The sequence below is a fragment of the Eschscholzia californica genome, unplaced genomic scaffold (assembly GCF_041429995.1).
Source record: "Eschscholzia californica isolate CP2 unplaced genomic scaffold, dmEscCali1.0.p SCAF_3, whole genome shotgun sequence".
Taxonomy (NCBI): Eukaryota; Viridiplantae; Streptophyta; class Magnoliopsida; order Ranunculales; family Papaveraceae; genus Eschscholzia; species Eschscholzia californica.
In genome coordinates, this window is record NW_028238420.1 from 27,304,172 (window position 1) to 27,321,699 (window position 17,528).

At 35.1% G+C, this 17,528-nt stretch overlaps 3 protein-coding genes across 3 annotated transcripts; all 3 read right to left on the bottom strand.

Moving 5' to 3' along the window:
- Nucleotides 1-6,435: 6,435 nt before the first annotated feature.
- LOC147549291 (blue copper protein-like) lies at nucleotides 6,436-7,301 on the bottom strand. The gene has a single exon (XM_086671198.1). It carries the CDS (start codon nucleotides 7,259-7,261, stop codon nucleotides 6,557-6,559), a length of 705 nt encoding a protein of 234 aa, XP_086527324.1. The 5' UTR covers nucleotides 7,262-7,301; the 3' UTR covers nucleotides 6,436-6,556.
- Nucleotides 7,302-9,789: 2,488 nt separating this feature from the next.
- LOC147549292 (blue copper protein 1a-like) lies at nucleotides 9,790-10,662 on the bottom strand. The gene has a single exon (XM_086671731.1). The coding sequence runs from the start codon at nucleotides 10,599-10,601 to the stop codon at nucleotides 9,906-9,908; it is 696 nt and encodes a 231-aa protein (XP_086527857.1). The 5' UTR covers nucleotides 10,602-10,662; the 3' UTR covers nucleotides 9,790-9,905.
- A 1,025-nt stretch (nucleotides 10,663-11,687) lies between these two features.
- On the bottom strand, nucleotides 11,688-16,583 carry LOC147549293 (COP9 signalosome complex subunit 6a-like). The gene is made up of 9 exons (XM_086666295.1): nucleotides 16,145-16,583; nucleotides 15,704-15,792; nucleotides 14,695-14,788; nucleotides 14,309-14,370; nucleotides 14,129-14,207; nucleotides 13,914-14,006; nucleotides 13,710-13,810; nucleotides 12,664-12,719; nucleotides 11,688-12,086 (listed from the first exon to the last, which is right to left on the bottom strand). The coding sequence occupies exons 1-9, from the start codon at nucleotides 16,440-16,442 to the stop codon at nucleotides 12,005-12,007; spliced, it is 954 nt and encodes a 317-aa protein (XP_086522421.1). The 5' UTR covers nucleotides 16,443-16,583; the 3' UTR covers nucleotides 11,688-12,004.
- Nucleotides 16,584-17,528: the final 945 nt, after the last annotated feature.

Below are 17,528 nucleotides of genomic sequence, written 5' to 3' on the forward strand. Positions count from 1 at the left end.
TTAAGGAGAGGGAGAGCAGAGAGAGGAGATAGAGAAAAAAGGAAGGAAAGTTTTGGAAAGGGAGGGAAAACTGTGAATTTATAATGGAAAGAAAATTCTAAAATCTGGGAAATATATATATGAAGGGTATAATAGGGATTAACAAAAGAAAGGGGTTCCTAAAGATGGAAAAATTGACCTAGGGATCCGAAATTGGGCTTGATATGGGTTTATTTTTGAAAAAAAAGGTTTGTTAAGTATTATAATTCTAGGGTGGGCCTTATTTTAGTTAACACCCCATTTTTTGGGCTTTTAACTAATTTTTTCTATAAACTTTTGCAGAAATTAACAAATAACGAACACACCGTGTGGGAAAGAGAAGATCAGGACTCGATTATCCATTACGATAGTATTAATCACATGATCTCATCCGAGTACTTCAATTATTTCTCACTTTCCTCCAACTCTGCATCAAAAACAAGAACAAACACATATCAAGCTTAGAAGTAGTTGAACTTGACTACTAACTTATCATTGTCCAAGTAACTATGAAGGATTAACATGAGCTATGAAAACGAAAATAATATTGAGACCTTAACCTTACCTTATTATTAACAAGTTTGTGGCGATCTAACTAATAACTTAGGGAGGTTTTATAAGGCCTCCACAATTTTGTTACAAGGCCTCCCCACGAACCATTTTACTTGGTAAATTATCATTGAGGGGCCCTATAAAATTAGCCAATTGTCCAATATCTTCTCAGACCTAAAAAATATAGAAAAAAATACGTACAAGTCGACTAGACAATTATGACATGCATTACTAAGATAAGCCTCATTACCTTTTTTCCGATCATCCGACCACCTGCAGTGTGGGCAAAGTACACATTGTAGAAGTGACAAAGGAAAGCTTGAGGATCCTTGACCGACAAGTCTTCAAGATGCTGAGAATATGAAAGGCCAGAAGAAGACAGATCCGGAATGGTGTGACCTCTCTCTCTCTGAACCACTTCAAATCTTTAGCCAATGCTTCCGACCTTTCCAATCCAGTATTTCTAAATTCAGCATCTGAAATCAAATAATCAATACAGGTAAGCAAAATAATAAACCATATCAATCTGCTTAAATATTAACTCAATTCACAAACTAAACAAATTGATCGAATAAACAAACCTAATTATACATAAAGGAAAAACTAAGAATACTAATACACTTTTTTAATTTTCCAAGAAGAGTATGCTCTAATAACCACAAGTGAGTTCATCCTTCTATCAATAAAGTTTCTATTACAACTGAATCTATGTCAGCTTAATCAGAATAAGATTGAAAGACTTGTTAACATGGGCAACTAGTAGCTTTCCGCTCATAATCGACTTTTATCGGGTTCGTACGACTTTGGGTTTTCAAAGAACTAAGAACTTGAGCCAATTAGGATTTTATTGCTCATTAGGCTAAGAACTTCAGCCGATTTAGAGAAGAAAAATTATGTTAAAAGTAATGATGTTCAAAGAAAAATCGTAATAAAATAATTCAACCATCGCTTAGGAAAGGCATTCAGACCTCTCCATCTCAGGTCTCGGGACTTCTATTTTGTTTAATTTGATTGAACTTCCAGTTTAAATTGGGCCGAAGGCCCAATTTGTTGTATTTTTTTGTTAAAAAGACAACCCATCTTTTTAACTAGCTAGGCCCCAAGTAAGTTATAAAAATAGGCTTGAAGGACATTTTTAAAGACACCAACTTTTTAAGAGTCAAAAATACCCTTTATTCAATTAGAAATACCTAGTAATAATTTAACTAATAAATCAGGAATTTGAGTTTGCTCATGAACGAACCAGTTGGATTGTCGACGCCGATTAGAATTTCTGGGGTTTGAATCGATTTTGGCTATAAGATAGGTTGATGTTTTTAGGTTTTGGTGATTTAATCTATTTGCTTGTTGTTTGAAGAGGCTTTTAAGGGGTTTGATTTAGTTTTTGATTCTAAATTCTAGAGAGAGAAAGTTTTATATACTTTCAATGGAAGAAGAATTTGATAGTGTTTCAAGGTATAATCCAACTTCTTCATTGCTTTATTTTCATTGAGTTATGAATGATGGATGACAATTTGTTAGTTTTGATGTTTATGTTCAAACTTATTTGTTGGATTTATATGGAAGTTGTGAAAGTATAGTTGATGCAAGCAATGTGTTTGATAAAATGCTTGAAAGAGATGTTGTTGCTTGGAATGCAACGTTAGTTGGTTATACAAGACTTAGGTTGGTTGAAATAGCTATAAAGTTGTTAGATGAAATGCCTATGAGAAACATTTTTTCTTGGACAATCATGACTGGTATTCATGTTCAAATTGAGAATTTCATGAAAGCTTTGGAAGTTTTTCGAAGAAATGTAAAGGTGGCCAATACGTGGACAACCGTTTTTTTTATATGGACAACTATTTTCGGGTCGGTGTGAGTCAACTATGCTTGACTTAGTTGACTTTGATTTAATAAGGGGACAACTCCACAAGGCCTTAAATACTAAAACAATAATCAATCGGAGGACTATACTCGAATTGGAAAATAAAAACCTAAATATCATTCTTCTTCTTTGTCACCGACAAAAAAAATTTCTTGATGTAGTTGTGCGATACAGCAATACATCCGTCTGGGTTTTATGGTTTGTGAGATTCATAGCTAGTAATCTGTTTGTGGTTATTTGATGCTTGCAGTCTGAGTTGTTTGAAGTAACACATGGAGAGAGAAATCTAGAGAGAGAAAGATGAAAGCAAGGCAAAGATAGTACAACTTTTAGTTTCACTAAAACCTATTTCTAGTGAAGATCAAACCACCTCAGAAAAGTATAAAAAGAGATTGAAAGAGTTGATGTCAAGATGAATTTGATGAATTTAGTGAGTTTAAAATGACCCATGATTTCTATTCACATTCTTTACTACTTCTAGATTTTTAGTAGTTTTAGTTTTTCATTAACAAAATCAATTGATTCTTGGAGAAGGGGTTTTGGAATTGGAGAAGCTGGTAATCTCTTTGAGGTTCCTAATAAGTATGTTCCTCCTATCAATCTTGCCTGCTAAACCTTTCTGTCTCTACCCCATTCAAATAAAACGTATTTATGTTGGCGGCTAGACCCATTTTCCCTGTTGTTCTGTTAATATGTTTGTTGATCATTCATTGGAATACTTGAGTTGTTTTCTACCAATGGTCGAGAATCTGTCACTCAGACACATCATCGTCAGACTTACTTGAGAAAGATCTATTTGATTTTGTCATGATCAACAATCTTCCTACAATTTCCTCTCTCTACAAATTTGGGTGTTGGTGATGAAGATGAAGTTGTAGAAGAAGAAGACCAAACTTTAGGGTTTATAGAAAATAGAGGGAGGAGTTAAAATAATACATCTAATTCTAAGAGAACTTTGATGAAAATAATAGAGAGTTGTCCCCTTAAAAACTGGTGTCCACATAAAAATTTTAATTTTTCTAGTTGTCCACATAAGATAGTTGTCCATATAAGAAAAACGGTTGTCCACGCGTTGGCCACCAATGTAAAATGATGGTGCTAGAGCTTATAAAATGACTATTATGAATTTGTAGGGGTTTTAGCTAGTTTTTCGATACAACATTCTATTAGACAAAATATAATAATTTGTAACAAATTTCATGTTAAATCAATTCAAAAACTAATTTGCAAACTATTTGCATGGCATTGCAAGGTGTTTGCAAGGCTCTGCAAGGTATTTGCAAAGCTTTGCAAGGTGTTCGCAAGGTTGTGCAAGGTATTTGCAAAAGTCATGCAAGGTGTTCGCAAGGCTCTGCAAAGTTTTTGCAAGGCTCTGCAAGGTGTTCGCAAGGCTCTGTAATTTGTTTGCAAGGCTATCCAAGGTGTTTGCAAGAACCATGCAAGGTGTTTGCAAGGCAGTGCAAGGTGTTTGCAAGGTATTTTCTTAGACTAGGGTTAGGTTGGTATTTTTACAGAAATTGAAAATTACGTAATTACCATCAGGGAGGTGAAGCCTAAAAAACTTTGATGAATCCTTTTTAACCAAAGTCATAATTTCTTAGGGAGTTTTAGCCAAATTCCTGTTTCAGAAACACCAGCTATGAGCTGGTCATTAATAAACGGCTACCCCAATCCTGTACCGCTAACTTGAACGCCTCACTAACTTGAACTTCAAAAAGTGGTAATTTTCACTTTACTTCCCCTAACATAAGACATTCTAAGACCAACTAAACTACCCTTTGACCTCTCTAGAAGCTAGAATCACCTGAGTTCGACCCTAAAGTCCTAACATATCAACTCCCACTTTATGTTAAGTTTTATGTGTAGGTATAAAGTTCGTTAGTCTCTTTTCACATATTGAGTCAGAGCTAGGTATTCTTACCAATTGCAAGAAATTATATCTCAAGTGAGACTGAACTACCGAAAACAAGTACTAAAATTAAAATGTCATTCGTTTCAACAAAAAAAAAATTAAAATGTCATTCAACTAAATATCATGAATAATATCATCAATATATTCATTAGATTAACATAATATGCAATAAATTAAGGTTGCGGCTTCGGAGAATAAAGAAAAATCTCTGGGGCATAAAAACTTAGTCAATGAACATTGACTTAGGGAGCGTATTCTTTGTTAGCCCAAAAATTGACTTGATCAAACATTGCCTCCTAATCTCAATCTTCTCTCTCTCCATCTTGTCTCTGTTGATAATACATACCTTGAATCCATTGCTTGTTTAATCAACCTTCTTCTTTCTTTACATATATGCATTACTTCACTTTTATTAATTCTAGAACTTGAACAATCCATTTCTTTTTTCAGATGATTTCACCAAAATTTCTTTAGAAAACAAAATGTATTCTTTAAAAATTACTTGAACCCACCGTGAAAATCTGATATTCATCGTACCCATTTCCCGTCCATGAAACCTCCATTAACAGAAGTTAAGAGCATCTCCAATGCAACACTCAATCTTAAAAACTCTGAGTGCCACATATGATGTTTGAAGTTTTTTTCTGAAAATCTCTCTCCAATGCAACACTCTATTTGAATCTCTAAGATGACGTGTTGAGGGTGAAATAGAGATATCTCAAGAGGACACTCTAGAAATAGAGTGTCTTTTTGAAATATCTCTAATTGTCCAACTCATCAATATTTGATTTTCACCAATAGAAATCGAGTCTTCTATATTTTCAAAATAAGTAATTGTTTATTTACAAAAGTAACTATGCCACGTAAGTAAATAAGTTAAGTTTAGAGTTTAGAATTGGAGACACAAAAAGATTGAGGATCTCTATTTTTGCCACCTAGGAGAGAGAATCTCAATTGAAACTTGACGGACAAGATAAATAGGGATTTGTTTTTGAGTTTTGCGTTGGAGATGCTCTAATCATCCTCAATCTGGGAGAAAAACAGATCCATATCCATCTTCAACAATCAGATTTCAATCCAAAACCCAACTCCAAAAAGAGAACAATAATTAAAATCATATTTCTTCATCTCAACTCTATAATCAAAATTCACCCAAAACAAAACATACACAAGTATAAAATCAAGACAAAAATCAGAAATCGAGTTGAAACAGATATGAATCATATGATTAAGCTGAATTCGAAAGCTTACATGTATGAGGATAGATGGCTAAATTCATCATTGTTTTACTTCGTCAAAAGAACAATGCTATTCTTTTTTGTGTTTGTTTAAAATTGTTTAACGGGCGGTTTTGGAGACCTTTTGGAGATACGTAGGTGTACAATTTTGTTAAGTCGGGGGACACCTGCGACCACGACAAAGTGTGAAAGTAAATCTCTCTCTCTCTCTCGCTCTCTAATTCTTTCTCTCTCGAATACTCTAGCTCCCTTACTCTCTTTATACCCGTTTGCGATGAGTGGTGGCAGCAAAACCTTTCTCCGATGACGGTTCATCTTTGATGTGATGCTAAAAAAAACTCGGTCCAAAGTCAAGGAAGGCGCCCATGATAATTTTTTTTTTTATCAATTATATTATTATGCAAAGAGGTTCAGTGGGGATTATATGTTTGTTTCAAATTTTGTACATTCATGGCAGTGATGTACTTATATCCTCCTCTAGCTAAAGAGGTTCAAGCGGTTTCGGAGATACGAAGGTGCACACCTTCGTTAAGTTCCAGGGACAAGTGTGAAAATATATCTCTCTCTCTCGCTAACTCTTTCTATCTCTCGAATACTAGCTCTCTTACTCTCTGTATACCCGTCCATGAAGAGCAGCGGCCAGGAAAACCTTTCTCCAGTGACGGTTCATCTTTGATGTGAGGCTAACAAAAAACTTGGTCTAAGTGTTCGGACCAAGTGAAGAAAGTGTGCCAATGATAATTATTGTCACGATCAATTATAGTATTATTATGCAAAGAGGTTCAATGGGGATTATATTTTTGTTTCCGATCTAGGAAAAAAAATGTTTATTAGTATTCTAACACAAAAAAATCCATCAAAACAAATTTTATTCCATTACTAACAAATCATTGATAATAACCAATACTCAAATCAAGAGCCCTTGGCCTCTGAATCTAAAACAAGAAAACAATTGCAAAAAAGAAAAATCTATAGGAAAAAAACTAATGCTGCACCACTAAACAATAAAGTCAGAGATATTTTAGCAACCGCTAGTGATGATGATGATGATCCAGAGTTCTCACGTGCACCAGTAATACTGGGTCCTTCAGTTGGTGCCACGGAAATAGTATTAGGTGTCTCGATTGAAGGTGGATTTGTTGGCGGAGTTGTCTTGGAGGAAAGTGGAGATCCCATGGAGGAAGGTGGTGTAGCGATGGTGGACGGTGGAGGAGTGGCAAAGGTGGGTAGAGGAGCAGAGGTTGTGGGTGGAGTGGAAGTAATGGTGTGGTTAGTACCATTAACATTAACGAATAGCTTTTGGCCAAACATACAATGTTCACCAACAGTACAGATATAGAAGTGAGCACCGGCTGTGTTGAGACGAATAGTTGAAGGACTAGTACTTAAAATCGAACCACCAATCGGGATAGACTTAGTATTGCAAGCATCATAAGCAGCCTTTGAAACTTCAGCAACAGTGTGGACTCCTGGGAAGTTGAATAGAAGAGTGTCGCCGACGACGAAGGTCTTGGAGGAAGCCCAAGTAGAATAAGCATCAGATGATGAAGGTATAGTCCATCCCATGTCTTCTCCAACTGTGTGTGTAGTACCACTACTCTTACCAATTGAAAATTGCACCAAAGCTGCTACAAAGATCAAATACCTAAAACGAATACTCATACGACTAGCCATCTCTGTCTTTTTTTCTTGTTCTCTTGAATCTTTCTTTCTTTCTCTCTCTGTCTAGAAGTGAATGAATGGAACAGGAGAGGGGAGTTTGGTATTTATACAAACATTTTAATCCTAATACGGATTGAATTTAGAAAGTCAAAACAGAATAGAAAACCCTTTCCTAATAAGTTTAGGAGACCATCTCTTTCTAATTTCTATACGTGAAGACATAAAAAGTAACATCTAGGGAAACTTCTATAGGCGCCTCCATACATACCAATTTCCGAGGAGATTCATGAGTAGGGAAGTGTCAAAGGCGCCTCTCAAAGGGAAATTTTTTGGGAAGAGCCTTTAGCAAAAGTTGGGGGCGTTTTATAAACTTCCTACAAAGTTATTCTTCTTGGTTTCCTTTTTTGTCATTCTCTCTGTTGGTAGCAGATGACAAGAACATGTTAACTTAAATACTTTTAGTGGGATTATGCTTTCTTTAAGATCAAATATAACATGAATAAAAGTAAGATTTTGATACGATAGTATTAATCGCAGGATCTCACCCGAGTACTTAAATGATTTCTCAGTTTCCTCTAAACAATGGTTCTTCTCTTCTCTCGACCAGTTCTGCATCAAAAACAAGAACATACACATATCAAGCTTAGGAGTTGTTGAATTTGACTACTAGCTTATCATTGTCCAAGTAACTATGAAGGATTAACATGAGCTATAAAAATGAAAATAATACTAAGAGACCTTAACCTTACCTTATTATTAACAAGTTTGTGGCGATCTAACTACAAACTATTTGCAATTTAGTAGAGAGGACCTAGATAATGTTGAGGTAAGGTTTAGGTATTACAGTAATCTTTACTTGAAAATGTTTTGGAACTTATTTAAGCAACTGCATTGAGCTTGTCTCTAACGTTCTGAAGTAGTTGGGAGAGGTCACCGTCCCACTTATAGAACTCCAATTCCTTCTTATCCAATATCTTCTCAGCCACCTAAAAAATAGAAAACAATACGTACAAGTCGACTACACAATTATGACATGCATGACTAAGAAAGTAAAGCTTGAGGATCCTTGACCGATAAGTCTTCAAGATACTGAGAATATGAAAGGCCAGAAGAAGACAGATCTGGAACGGTGTGACCTCTCTCTCTGAACCACTTCAAATCTTTAGCCAATGCTTCCGACCTTTCCAATCCTGTAGTTCTAAATTGAGCATCTAAAATCAGATAATCAATACAGGTAAGCAAAATAATAAACCATATCGATCTGCTTAAATATTAACTCAATTCACAAATTAAACAAATTGATCGAATAAACAAACCTAATCATACTTAAAGGAAAAACTAAGAATACTAATATACTTTTTTAATTTTCCAAGAAGAGTATGCTCTAATAACCACAAGCGAGGTCATCGCTGTACCAATAAAGTTTCTATTACAACCGAACCTATGTCAGCTTAATCAGAATAAAGTTGTAAGGCTTGTTAACTTGAGCAACTAGTAGCTTTCCGCTCATAATCGACTTTTATCTGGTTCGTACGACATTGGATTTTCAAAGAACTAAGAACTTGAGCAAATTAGGCTTTTATTGCTCATTAGGCTAAGAAGTAAGAACTTCAGCCGATTTAGAGAAGAAAATTTTTGTTAAAAATAATGATGTTTCAAATAGAAACCATAATAGAATAATTCGACCATCGCTTGGGGAAGGCATTCAGACCTCTCCATCTCAGGTCTCCGGACTTCTATTTGTTTGATTTGATTGAACTCCAGATTTCAGAAACACGAGCTATGAGTTGGTTGTTAATAAACAACTACTCCAATCCAGTACTGTTAACTTGAACGCCTCACTATCTTCAACTCCAAAAAGTGGTAATTTTCACCTTACTTCCTCTGACATAAGCCATTCTAACCAACTAAACCACCCTTTAACCTCTCTAGAAGCTAGAATCACCCCTGTTCGACCCTAGAACCCTAACATATCACCTCCCATGCACTTTATGTTAATTTTTATGTGAAGGTATAAATTCGTTAGTTTCTTATCACATGTCGAGTCAGATTCAGAAATTCCTACCAAGAAATTATATCTCAAGTGAGACTGAACTACCAATATATCCATTAGATTAACATAATATGCAATAAATTAATTCTTTGCTTCTCGGACTCCAAAAATTATTATTTTAAAGAGAGAGGAATTTTTTCGTGTGTTTGAAGGTTGCCGGCCTGAAAATCGGTCGGCCGGCACCCTTCGCCGGTGAAGACGATGAGGTGGCGAGAAAACGAGGTGGCAGAGAGAGGAGATGAGATGGAGGATAGAGAAGTGACGAGTAGTTAACGGAATTATAACGGTAACTGAAGTTGGGGGCTATTTGGGAAATAACCCTTTTATCAATTACATTATTATGCAGAGAGGTTCAATGAGGATGATATGTTTGTTTTAAATTTTCTATATTCATGACAGTGATGTACTTATATCCTCCTCTCATCTATTTGCCTCATATGAGGTTCGAATGAATCTAATGTTTAGTGGTTATTCTAACAGTAGGAAATCAATCAAAACAAATTTTATTCCATTACTAACAAATCATTGACAAAAAACATACTCAAATTAAGAGTCATTGGCCTCTGAGTCTAAAACAAGAAAATAATTGCACAAAGTAAAAATCTATAGAATAAAAACTAATGTTGCACTAAATAATAAAGTGAGAGAAATTTTAGCAAGGGAAAGCAATAATGATGATCCAGTATTTCCATGTGCATCAATACTACTAGGTCCTTCAGTTGGTGCCACGGAAATAGTATTAGGTGTCCCTATTGAAGGTGGAGTTGTCATGGAGGAAGGTGGAGTTGTCATGGAGGAAGGTGGAGGAGTGGCGGCGGTGGATCGTGGAGGAGTGGCAATGGTGGGTAGGGGAGCAGCTGCGGTGGGTGGAGGAGTGGGGTTAGTGGTGCTGTTAGTACCATTAACATTAATGAATAGCTTTTGGCCAAACATACAATGTTCACCAACAGTACAGATATAGAAGTGAGCACCAGTAGTGTTAAGACGAATAGTTGAAGGACTAGTTTTTAAAACAGAACCGCCGATTGGGGTAGAAGTAATGTCGCAAGCGTCATAAGCAGCCTTTGAAACTTCGGCAACAGTGTGGACTCCTGGAAAGTTGAATAATAGAGTGTCGCCGACGATGAAGGTCTTGGAGGAAGCCCAAGTAGAATAATAATCAGATGTAGAAGGTATAGTCCATCCCATGTCTTCTCCAACAGTGTGTGTAGTTGTAGTACTACTCTTCCCAACTGCACATTGTAGCAGAGCGGCTACAACAATCAAATACCCAAACAAAATACTCATTGGATTAGCCATCTCTATCTTTCTCTCTAAGTATTGATTTTCTCTCTATCTCTCTCTGGGTAGAAGTGAATGAATTGATGAATTAAAGAGGAGAGGGGAGTTTGGTATTTATACAAGCATTGGAATCCTAGTACCAATTGAATTTCCAGAGTCAAAACAGAATAGAAAACCCTTTCCTAGTCGGCTAGTCCTAGTAAGTTTCCGAACATTCTCTTTCTAATTTCTATACGTGAAGACATAAACTAGGCAAAAAAAAAACATCTATGACAATTCTATAGGCGCCTCCCTACAGATAAATTTCGGAGATTCATGAGTAGGGTAGGGTGAGCAAAAAACCTAACCGATCGGCCAAACCAAACCAAGTCGAATCGCACCAATCGATTTTTGGACCAAACCGTTCACCGTTCGACTCGGTTCGGCCGAAAAACAGAACAATCTAAATCGGTTTGGTTTGACCTCGGCATGGATTTCTAGAAACCGCCCAAACCGAACCGACCAAAGCCTAAAGAAAGAAGAAATAATAATTTTGTAAAGTTAGAAAGTGTTAAATTAAGATGAAAAATAATTAAAAAAAAAAACCATAATCAAGTCTACTAGTGCCGCCTTTATCACCCACAACCTATTCAACTTGATTAAAAAGTTTTAAAGCTAAGTCTTCATTGGTTTTCTATGTACCTATTCTTAGTTAGTAACTTAACATTATAGATTTTGCGGTCGCACTTCTGCTTCTTTTTTTGTTTGTAGTGGTGGAAAAGTACGATAAATTTTTAATTGTTATTTTCGCTATATGTAATGGTGAAAAGTACGATGGATATTTAATTTTTGTTTTCAGTATATTCAATAAAATGAATTGTAAAGGGTTCAGCCCTTCAAGGTAGGGCCGCCCCTACGTTTGAGGTGGGTAAATGGTGGTGTAAAAAATAGGGCCCTTTTATATCCAGTGACAACAATACCATAGGATAAATTGTAGTGCTTTGAGAGATTTGAGCCTCAAAGCTTTACCCTTGGACCAAACTGATCTACTTGGTATACTCAAAGTTTTAGCACATTGTTATCTATAACAAACAAATCCCCCGATAACGTTCAGGACCAGCCAAATTATCGAAGAACAGTGCGAGACCTTTTTCGAACAAAACTTGCTTACATTGTTATCTTTAATAGTCGACTAACCTTAACAAGAAACATAACTTCTACCATCCTAAAGACATACTTCTGGTACAACCAAAATATGCACAAAATGAAAACCGATCAAAAGAAGATGTAATAAACTCAAGAAAACTCTTGTTTTCGTTTGGTCCTTTCCTTGCCTTTCACGTCAAAAAACATAGTAATGATAATCTGATTATAGTATCATCATAAATTTAGCCTCTTGAAGAACATAGTGTTTCATGAATCTGATCTTGAAAGTTTTGTTTTCAAATAAATGAAGTTCTGCCTCCCCTTCGACTATGCCTGTCATACGCAACGTTTAATTTATCTACCACCTCGTTCACAGTACTGCAAAATTTCAATCATTTTCATGTTAGGAACAGGATTCAAATTATTCACTTACAAAAAAATATGTTTTAAAAGAAACCGAAACTAGAACCTCTTAATCATGAACCAAACAATTTGGGGCTTTCTTCTTGAGAAGAGGATTCTCCAAGCTGTTTTGAGAATCACTTAATTGAAGAAATGTTTGTTTCAGGTTACAGGAGCAAAACAATTTTAATTTTGGTTTCTATCAAAAAGATGTTAAAACCTGAACCCTAGTTTTAATAAGAAATAACTTCAACTTTAGACGGATTTATAATTAATCCTATACCGAAGAAAATTGTGGACTCTAACCATATCACCACCTTAACGTGAATCAGTTAGAAGTGTTACACAAGCAAGAAATGATGCGTAGAAAAAAATTATGAGGCAGATTTAGCCAGGCAACCAGGTCTGACTGATATGATAATAACTCTCCTAACGTTATCACATTTTTTCGTAATGAGTAACCAAGACAAAACACGTTTTTAAGTTCAGATAATCTAGAGAGTTGAGATCAAACTAGAACAAAGAAGACCAAACAATGTCAATATTAACGTACCTTGAGCAGTTGGTGATCATAGCAAGGTAGGTTATCAAGAGTGTATCATTGTATTCCTACACATCAATGCACCGATTATGAATAACAATAATATAATTAATAATAATTATTATTATGATAATAGCCGTTGAAGTTATTTTACGAAACAGGATTTTAATTTGAAATAATTTAATGACCAACTCAAATAAGACCCAAAACCAGCCTGAATCAGCCATCCACACAAGTGAAACATCAGCAATCATACAAAGCAACATTATAAAATATACCTGAGTACGCCATTTCAGACCGTTCAGACGAGTCAGATACAAATAAATAAATAAATAAAACTAACACACCTAATCTTGGCACTACTTTTTTGATGGATTAGATTTTTCTTTTCAGAAACTGCTTTGTAGCGGAGATTCTGGGAAGCAACTGAACAGATGCTTTCAAAGTCTTATTCTTTAAGCGCAAAGCCGCAAAGTTAGAACTTAGAAGAACTTCAGGAAATTTTCATACCGAACTTAACACTCCGTAAATATCAAAGTAATCAAGAACACTCATTGTCTGTACCTGGTAGTTGTTAGTTGCCTTATTCTAACTATTTCATTTTTATCAATTGATCGTTTTACACTATCTCCATTAGACATGGGCATTATCCTAACTACTTGGATACAGATGATATTTCGTCATTTATATAATTCCACTGCTTTACAGTTTACACTATCTCTATTAACTTACTCTTTCAAACTACTTAAGAATTCGCAGATCCCACTACACACAATTTTGCATTCTGGTTGATTGGTATAGATTGGTCAACTAACTCTTTGAAACTTATTATATCCTCCCTCTTCCTCTAAAAGCGAAAAAAACCTTGACAAAGGAAATGATTGTCTTGCGATATTACTTTTTCCAATTATTCTTGACTAACATAAATTTCCATATATCGGGAAGGGCTAAACCTAACTTAACCTTGTAAGAACATTAAAATAAGAACCTACAAAGTACGAATTCATAAACTCAGGCAAAGTTATGTTGCTGATTACTCAAGCGTAGATGACAATTACCATTAAGAAATCGTCTTGAAACTTTTCCGATTCAATGGTTGGCAATCTTCTAAGAAGACTGGAAACCTGTCTAAGCAATGAGTTATCCAACGGGATATCACCTGCATAAAAACCATAATCCAATAGGAAGTCAGACATGTCATGTCACAGGGACATTAGTCAACTTTTCAGTGGTTGTAGACTAGTCAAAGGTTGATGCATTACCTTTTTGCATAGCTAAAAGATAATGGTGAAGCACCCTAATTCTGCTGTTAAGCATCTTAATAGCACTATGTATTCCAGTAAGATGTGCCGCCACTGCACCAAAAAGAAATTCTATTTTAATTCCCAGGATTCAGTTCTACTTATTAGTCAAAAGGTGTAAAACCAAGAAGATCAAAGAAAATGTGAAAGATGTGCTGTTAAGCCTAACAACTCACATTGCGTTGCAGCTGAACCTCCATCTGATGGTTTGAGATGTGCTACATGATCAACTGAGATCCTTTCGGCTTCAACAGTCTGAAAGTCAAAAGGACTTTTAAATTAATAATGAATCGATTAAATTGGAAACAAATCAATTCAATCTATAATAGGTACTGTAATATGAAACAAGAGCCAACCTCAATAGTGTAGCTTGAGCTAACAAAGATTAGCTGTGGAATTCCATCAATTACGTGCAATTCTTCAGTTTGAAACCAATCCATCACATAAAAAATAAGGGGCACTTGTCAGTGTGAAATTCAAAAAATAAAACAAAGTACTTGATGCTCATTTAACATAAGCATTCAATAAGATATGCATACATTATGAGTATACCAGTTTTCAGTAACACTTAAATCCTAATTCATAAGAAAATATAAAATCTTGATTGTTAATACAGTGCTTTTGCAGCTTTCCTACTATGTGATCTGTGCCGCCAGACCAGAACTTGAGTCTAACTTCTTACTGGAAACCAAAAATTTACAACACCACATCCGTGTATTAACAGAGAAAATATGCCACTTACCACTTTCGTAGATGGTCACAGGAAGATCCTTTTGAGCATGACTAATTGCAGGATTGAGAAGAACATAAACTGGGCTTTCATTAATATCCATCAACTATTGCGAAAAAGTTATTGCTATTAGTTTTACAGAAATATACAAGTATACAACTATATTCATCTTAAATACAGGACAATAGAGCAGATAATATCTACTATTTAATGAAGGGCTTCCAAAAGAATCATAAGCACATATGGTCACAGTTTTTTATCCTAACACATAGGTCTAAGTTTCAGCAAATAATGGTACAAAATAGTGTTTCACTTACCCTAGATAGAAAAGATAAATGTGGTAATATTGTGTACAACACCCCCAGGCATTTAAAATATCAAGATTATGGTCACAGTTTTCTATCCTAATTCCTAGGTCTAAGTTTTATAATTTATAGTTTTATACTACTTAAATGCAATTCACCTTTACCCTATTGCTTCCACACCTGCACCAAAGTTTTCGTAATTATGTCCTAATTGTACTGGCTGCGATAAACAACCATCTCAATCAAATATATAAGTGGGGATGTACATGGCTTACTATTAAATGAAATCTATGAAGTATGTACATCCGATTGTTTAAAACACTAGATATTTCTAGTAAATCATTTATTGTATCCAATAAACGTTGATATCCTTGGATATCATTCTACGGTTAAAAGCCATTTCACCTTTAATCTGGAACTCTTCGATCATCTAAATACTCCATATCAAGGCAAATAAAGAAATCCTTATAATATATAAAACCCTATCTGGAAGCATCTCAGTGTCTACTTTATCCAGATTTCCGCAACTCCCACGAAAGCCCAACACTTATAGAGACTCAGAAAACTATAATTATTAATGTGAACATCTAAACTTCAAGCTCCATATACAGGTTAAATGAACAGAACAGTTGATCTTGCAAAGAAGAAAGAGTAGATATACTACTACAAGAAAAACTACCGAAACGACAAAGCTTAAGTTTGTCAGTAGAACTTACAGCTTTATGAATCTGCATATCAGATTCGTGAGCATCACTCCCAGTTGAGTACCAACCTAGAATATAGAAGTTGGGGAAGACCTTCTTATCTGCAAAATTTGAGGGTGTCAATTTCCAAATCTCCAAACTCATTAACTGGTTATTCAAACAAACTCAAGTGAAACCCAAACTTAGAAAAAAAAGGAAGAGCCCAAGAAGAAAGAAACAGTGCTTTGTTTCGCAATGGATGAGTATTGATCAAATACCTAAAACCTCTAAGTATATGGAAAAACCTACCTCTTTCTCTGTCCAACTACAAAATTCCGTTCTTACTACTTAATCGATTATAAACCCTAGACCCCAAAACTGAAAATCTAGAAACCCATATACTAGAAGATTAAAAAGTTAACATAGAAGAAGAATTGAAAGTGAAATTTGAGAGAGAGAAAAAAAAATTCTTACAGAGTTCTTGTTTTTTCTCGAGGAATGGACGGTCGAGTGAATCAGTAGAAGGGTCATAGAGAAGTTCAAAACTGTTAAAGATCTCAACAGTTCTTCCCCTTTGGATTCCGATGACGCAACCGAAAACCCTAGGAGTTGGATGTGAGGATGGTGGTGTAGTAACAACGCAGTTGTTGTTGTTGTTGTTGGTAGAATGGGGAGGGTTTGCTTGAGATTTGACGCGGGTGTAATGGTCTGATATGTTAACTATTACCAGAGGATGAAGCTTGAACGTTAAACCACTACTCGACGATGCCATCTTCTTCTCTCTTCTCTTTTCGCTCTCGTTTCTCTCTCTCTATAAGGCAGCCTCCCCCGATGGCTCTCGTTTCTTTTTGTTTGATGTCCAATATATACACAATCAAATGTAGGCCAAAACTGTTTTTAGGGAGCTACTTTGTGTTTAGAGAGCCTAAAAGTTGAAATCTTTTCACTTTTTCTGTAAATAAGATTTTATAGGGCCCCCTCATTTTTGCTAAAAGGCCTCCCCTCAGTGATAATTTAGCAAGTAAAATGGTTCATGAGGAGGCCTTTTAACAAAATTGAGGAGGCCTTTTAACAAAATTGGGGAGGCCTTATAAAATTTCCCTTTTACTATTTACAGACCAAATAGAGATTACAATCAAATTTTAATAAAGATCAAATTGAAAAAAAAAAAAAAAATATATATATATATATATATATATATATATCGATTATAGAGTAGAAGATATTTTATCTTTTTCATTCCTAAACTCCACCACTAACACCTTCCACCATCCCAACAATCACCACCACAACTATGAACAATCTATTAGAAATACTAGTAATGAAATAAACAAACAATGAGGGAAGTTACATTAATGGAGTAGCTTGGTGGTCAAAAAGCTTCATTAATGGAAGAGTTTGATATGGAATAACTCAACTACAACTCTTCATTGGACTCATATAACAACATTCGAAGTGAAGACGTAACTTTAAAGGTAAGATAAACTAATTTGTGCCTTTGTGGTGATTATTCCAAAAAAAAAAACTTAGATTTTTAGGTCAATATTTTTTCCTAACTTTTATGAACGACCCAAATTTTCGGCGAAATAATGCTTAGAACGATGAGCATTTTCGGTGACGTTTTTACCAAAATAAATCGGTGAAAAACAACAAAAACTATAAGAAAATATGGCAACAAAAAAAAGTTGGATTTTCTGCTGGAACTACCGAATTTAAATCGAAATTTTTCGGCCAGAACCAACAAAAAAAATTGCCAACAAAATCTCATCTTCTTCTATGATAATATTTCTTTGAAAACTACTTAAAGAACTAAAAAGAAATCTACTTCCATGAGTATATATGATTCAAGATAAATCTG

Coding starts and splice junctions, on each gene's coding strand:
- LOC147549293 (XM_086666295.1), bottom strand. CDS start 16,442: ATGGCATCGTCGAGTAGTGGTTTAACGTTCAAGCTTCATCCTCTGGTA. Junction 14,789..15,703: donor ATATGCAGATTCATAAAGCT/GTAAGTTCTACT, acceptor TTTTCGCAATAG/TTGATGGATATTAATGAAAG. Junction 14,208..14,308: donor GCTCAAGCTACACTATTGAG/GTTGGCTCTTGT, acceptor TTTGACTTTCAG/ACTGTTGAAGCCGAAAGGAT.
- LOC147549292 (XM_086671731.1), bottom strand. CDS start 10,601: ATGGCTAATCCAATGAGTATTTTGTTTGGGTATTTGATTGTTGTAGCC.
- LOC147549291 (XM_086671198.1), bottom strand. CDS start 7,261: ATGGCTAGTCGTATGAGTATTCGTTTTAGGTATTTGATCTTTGTAGCA.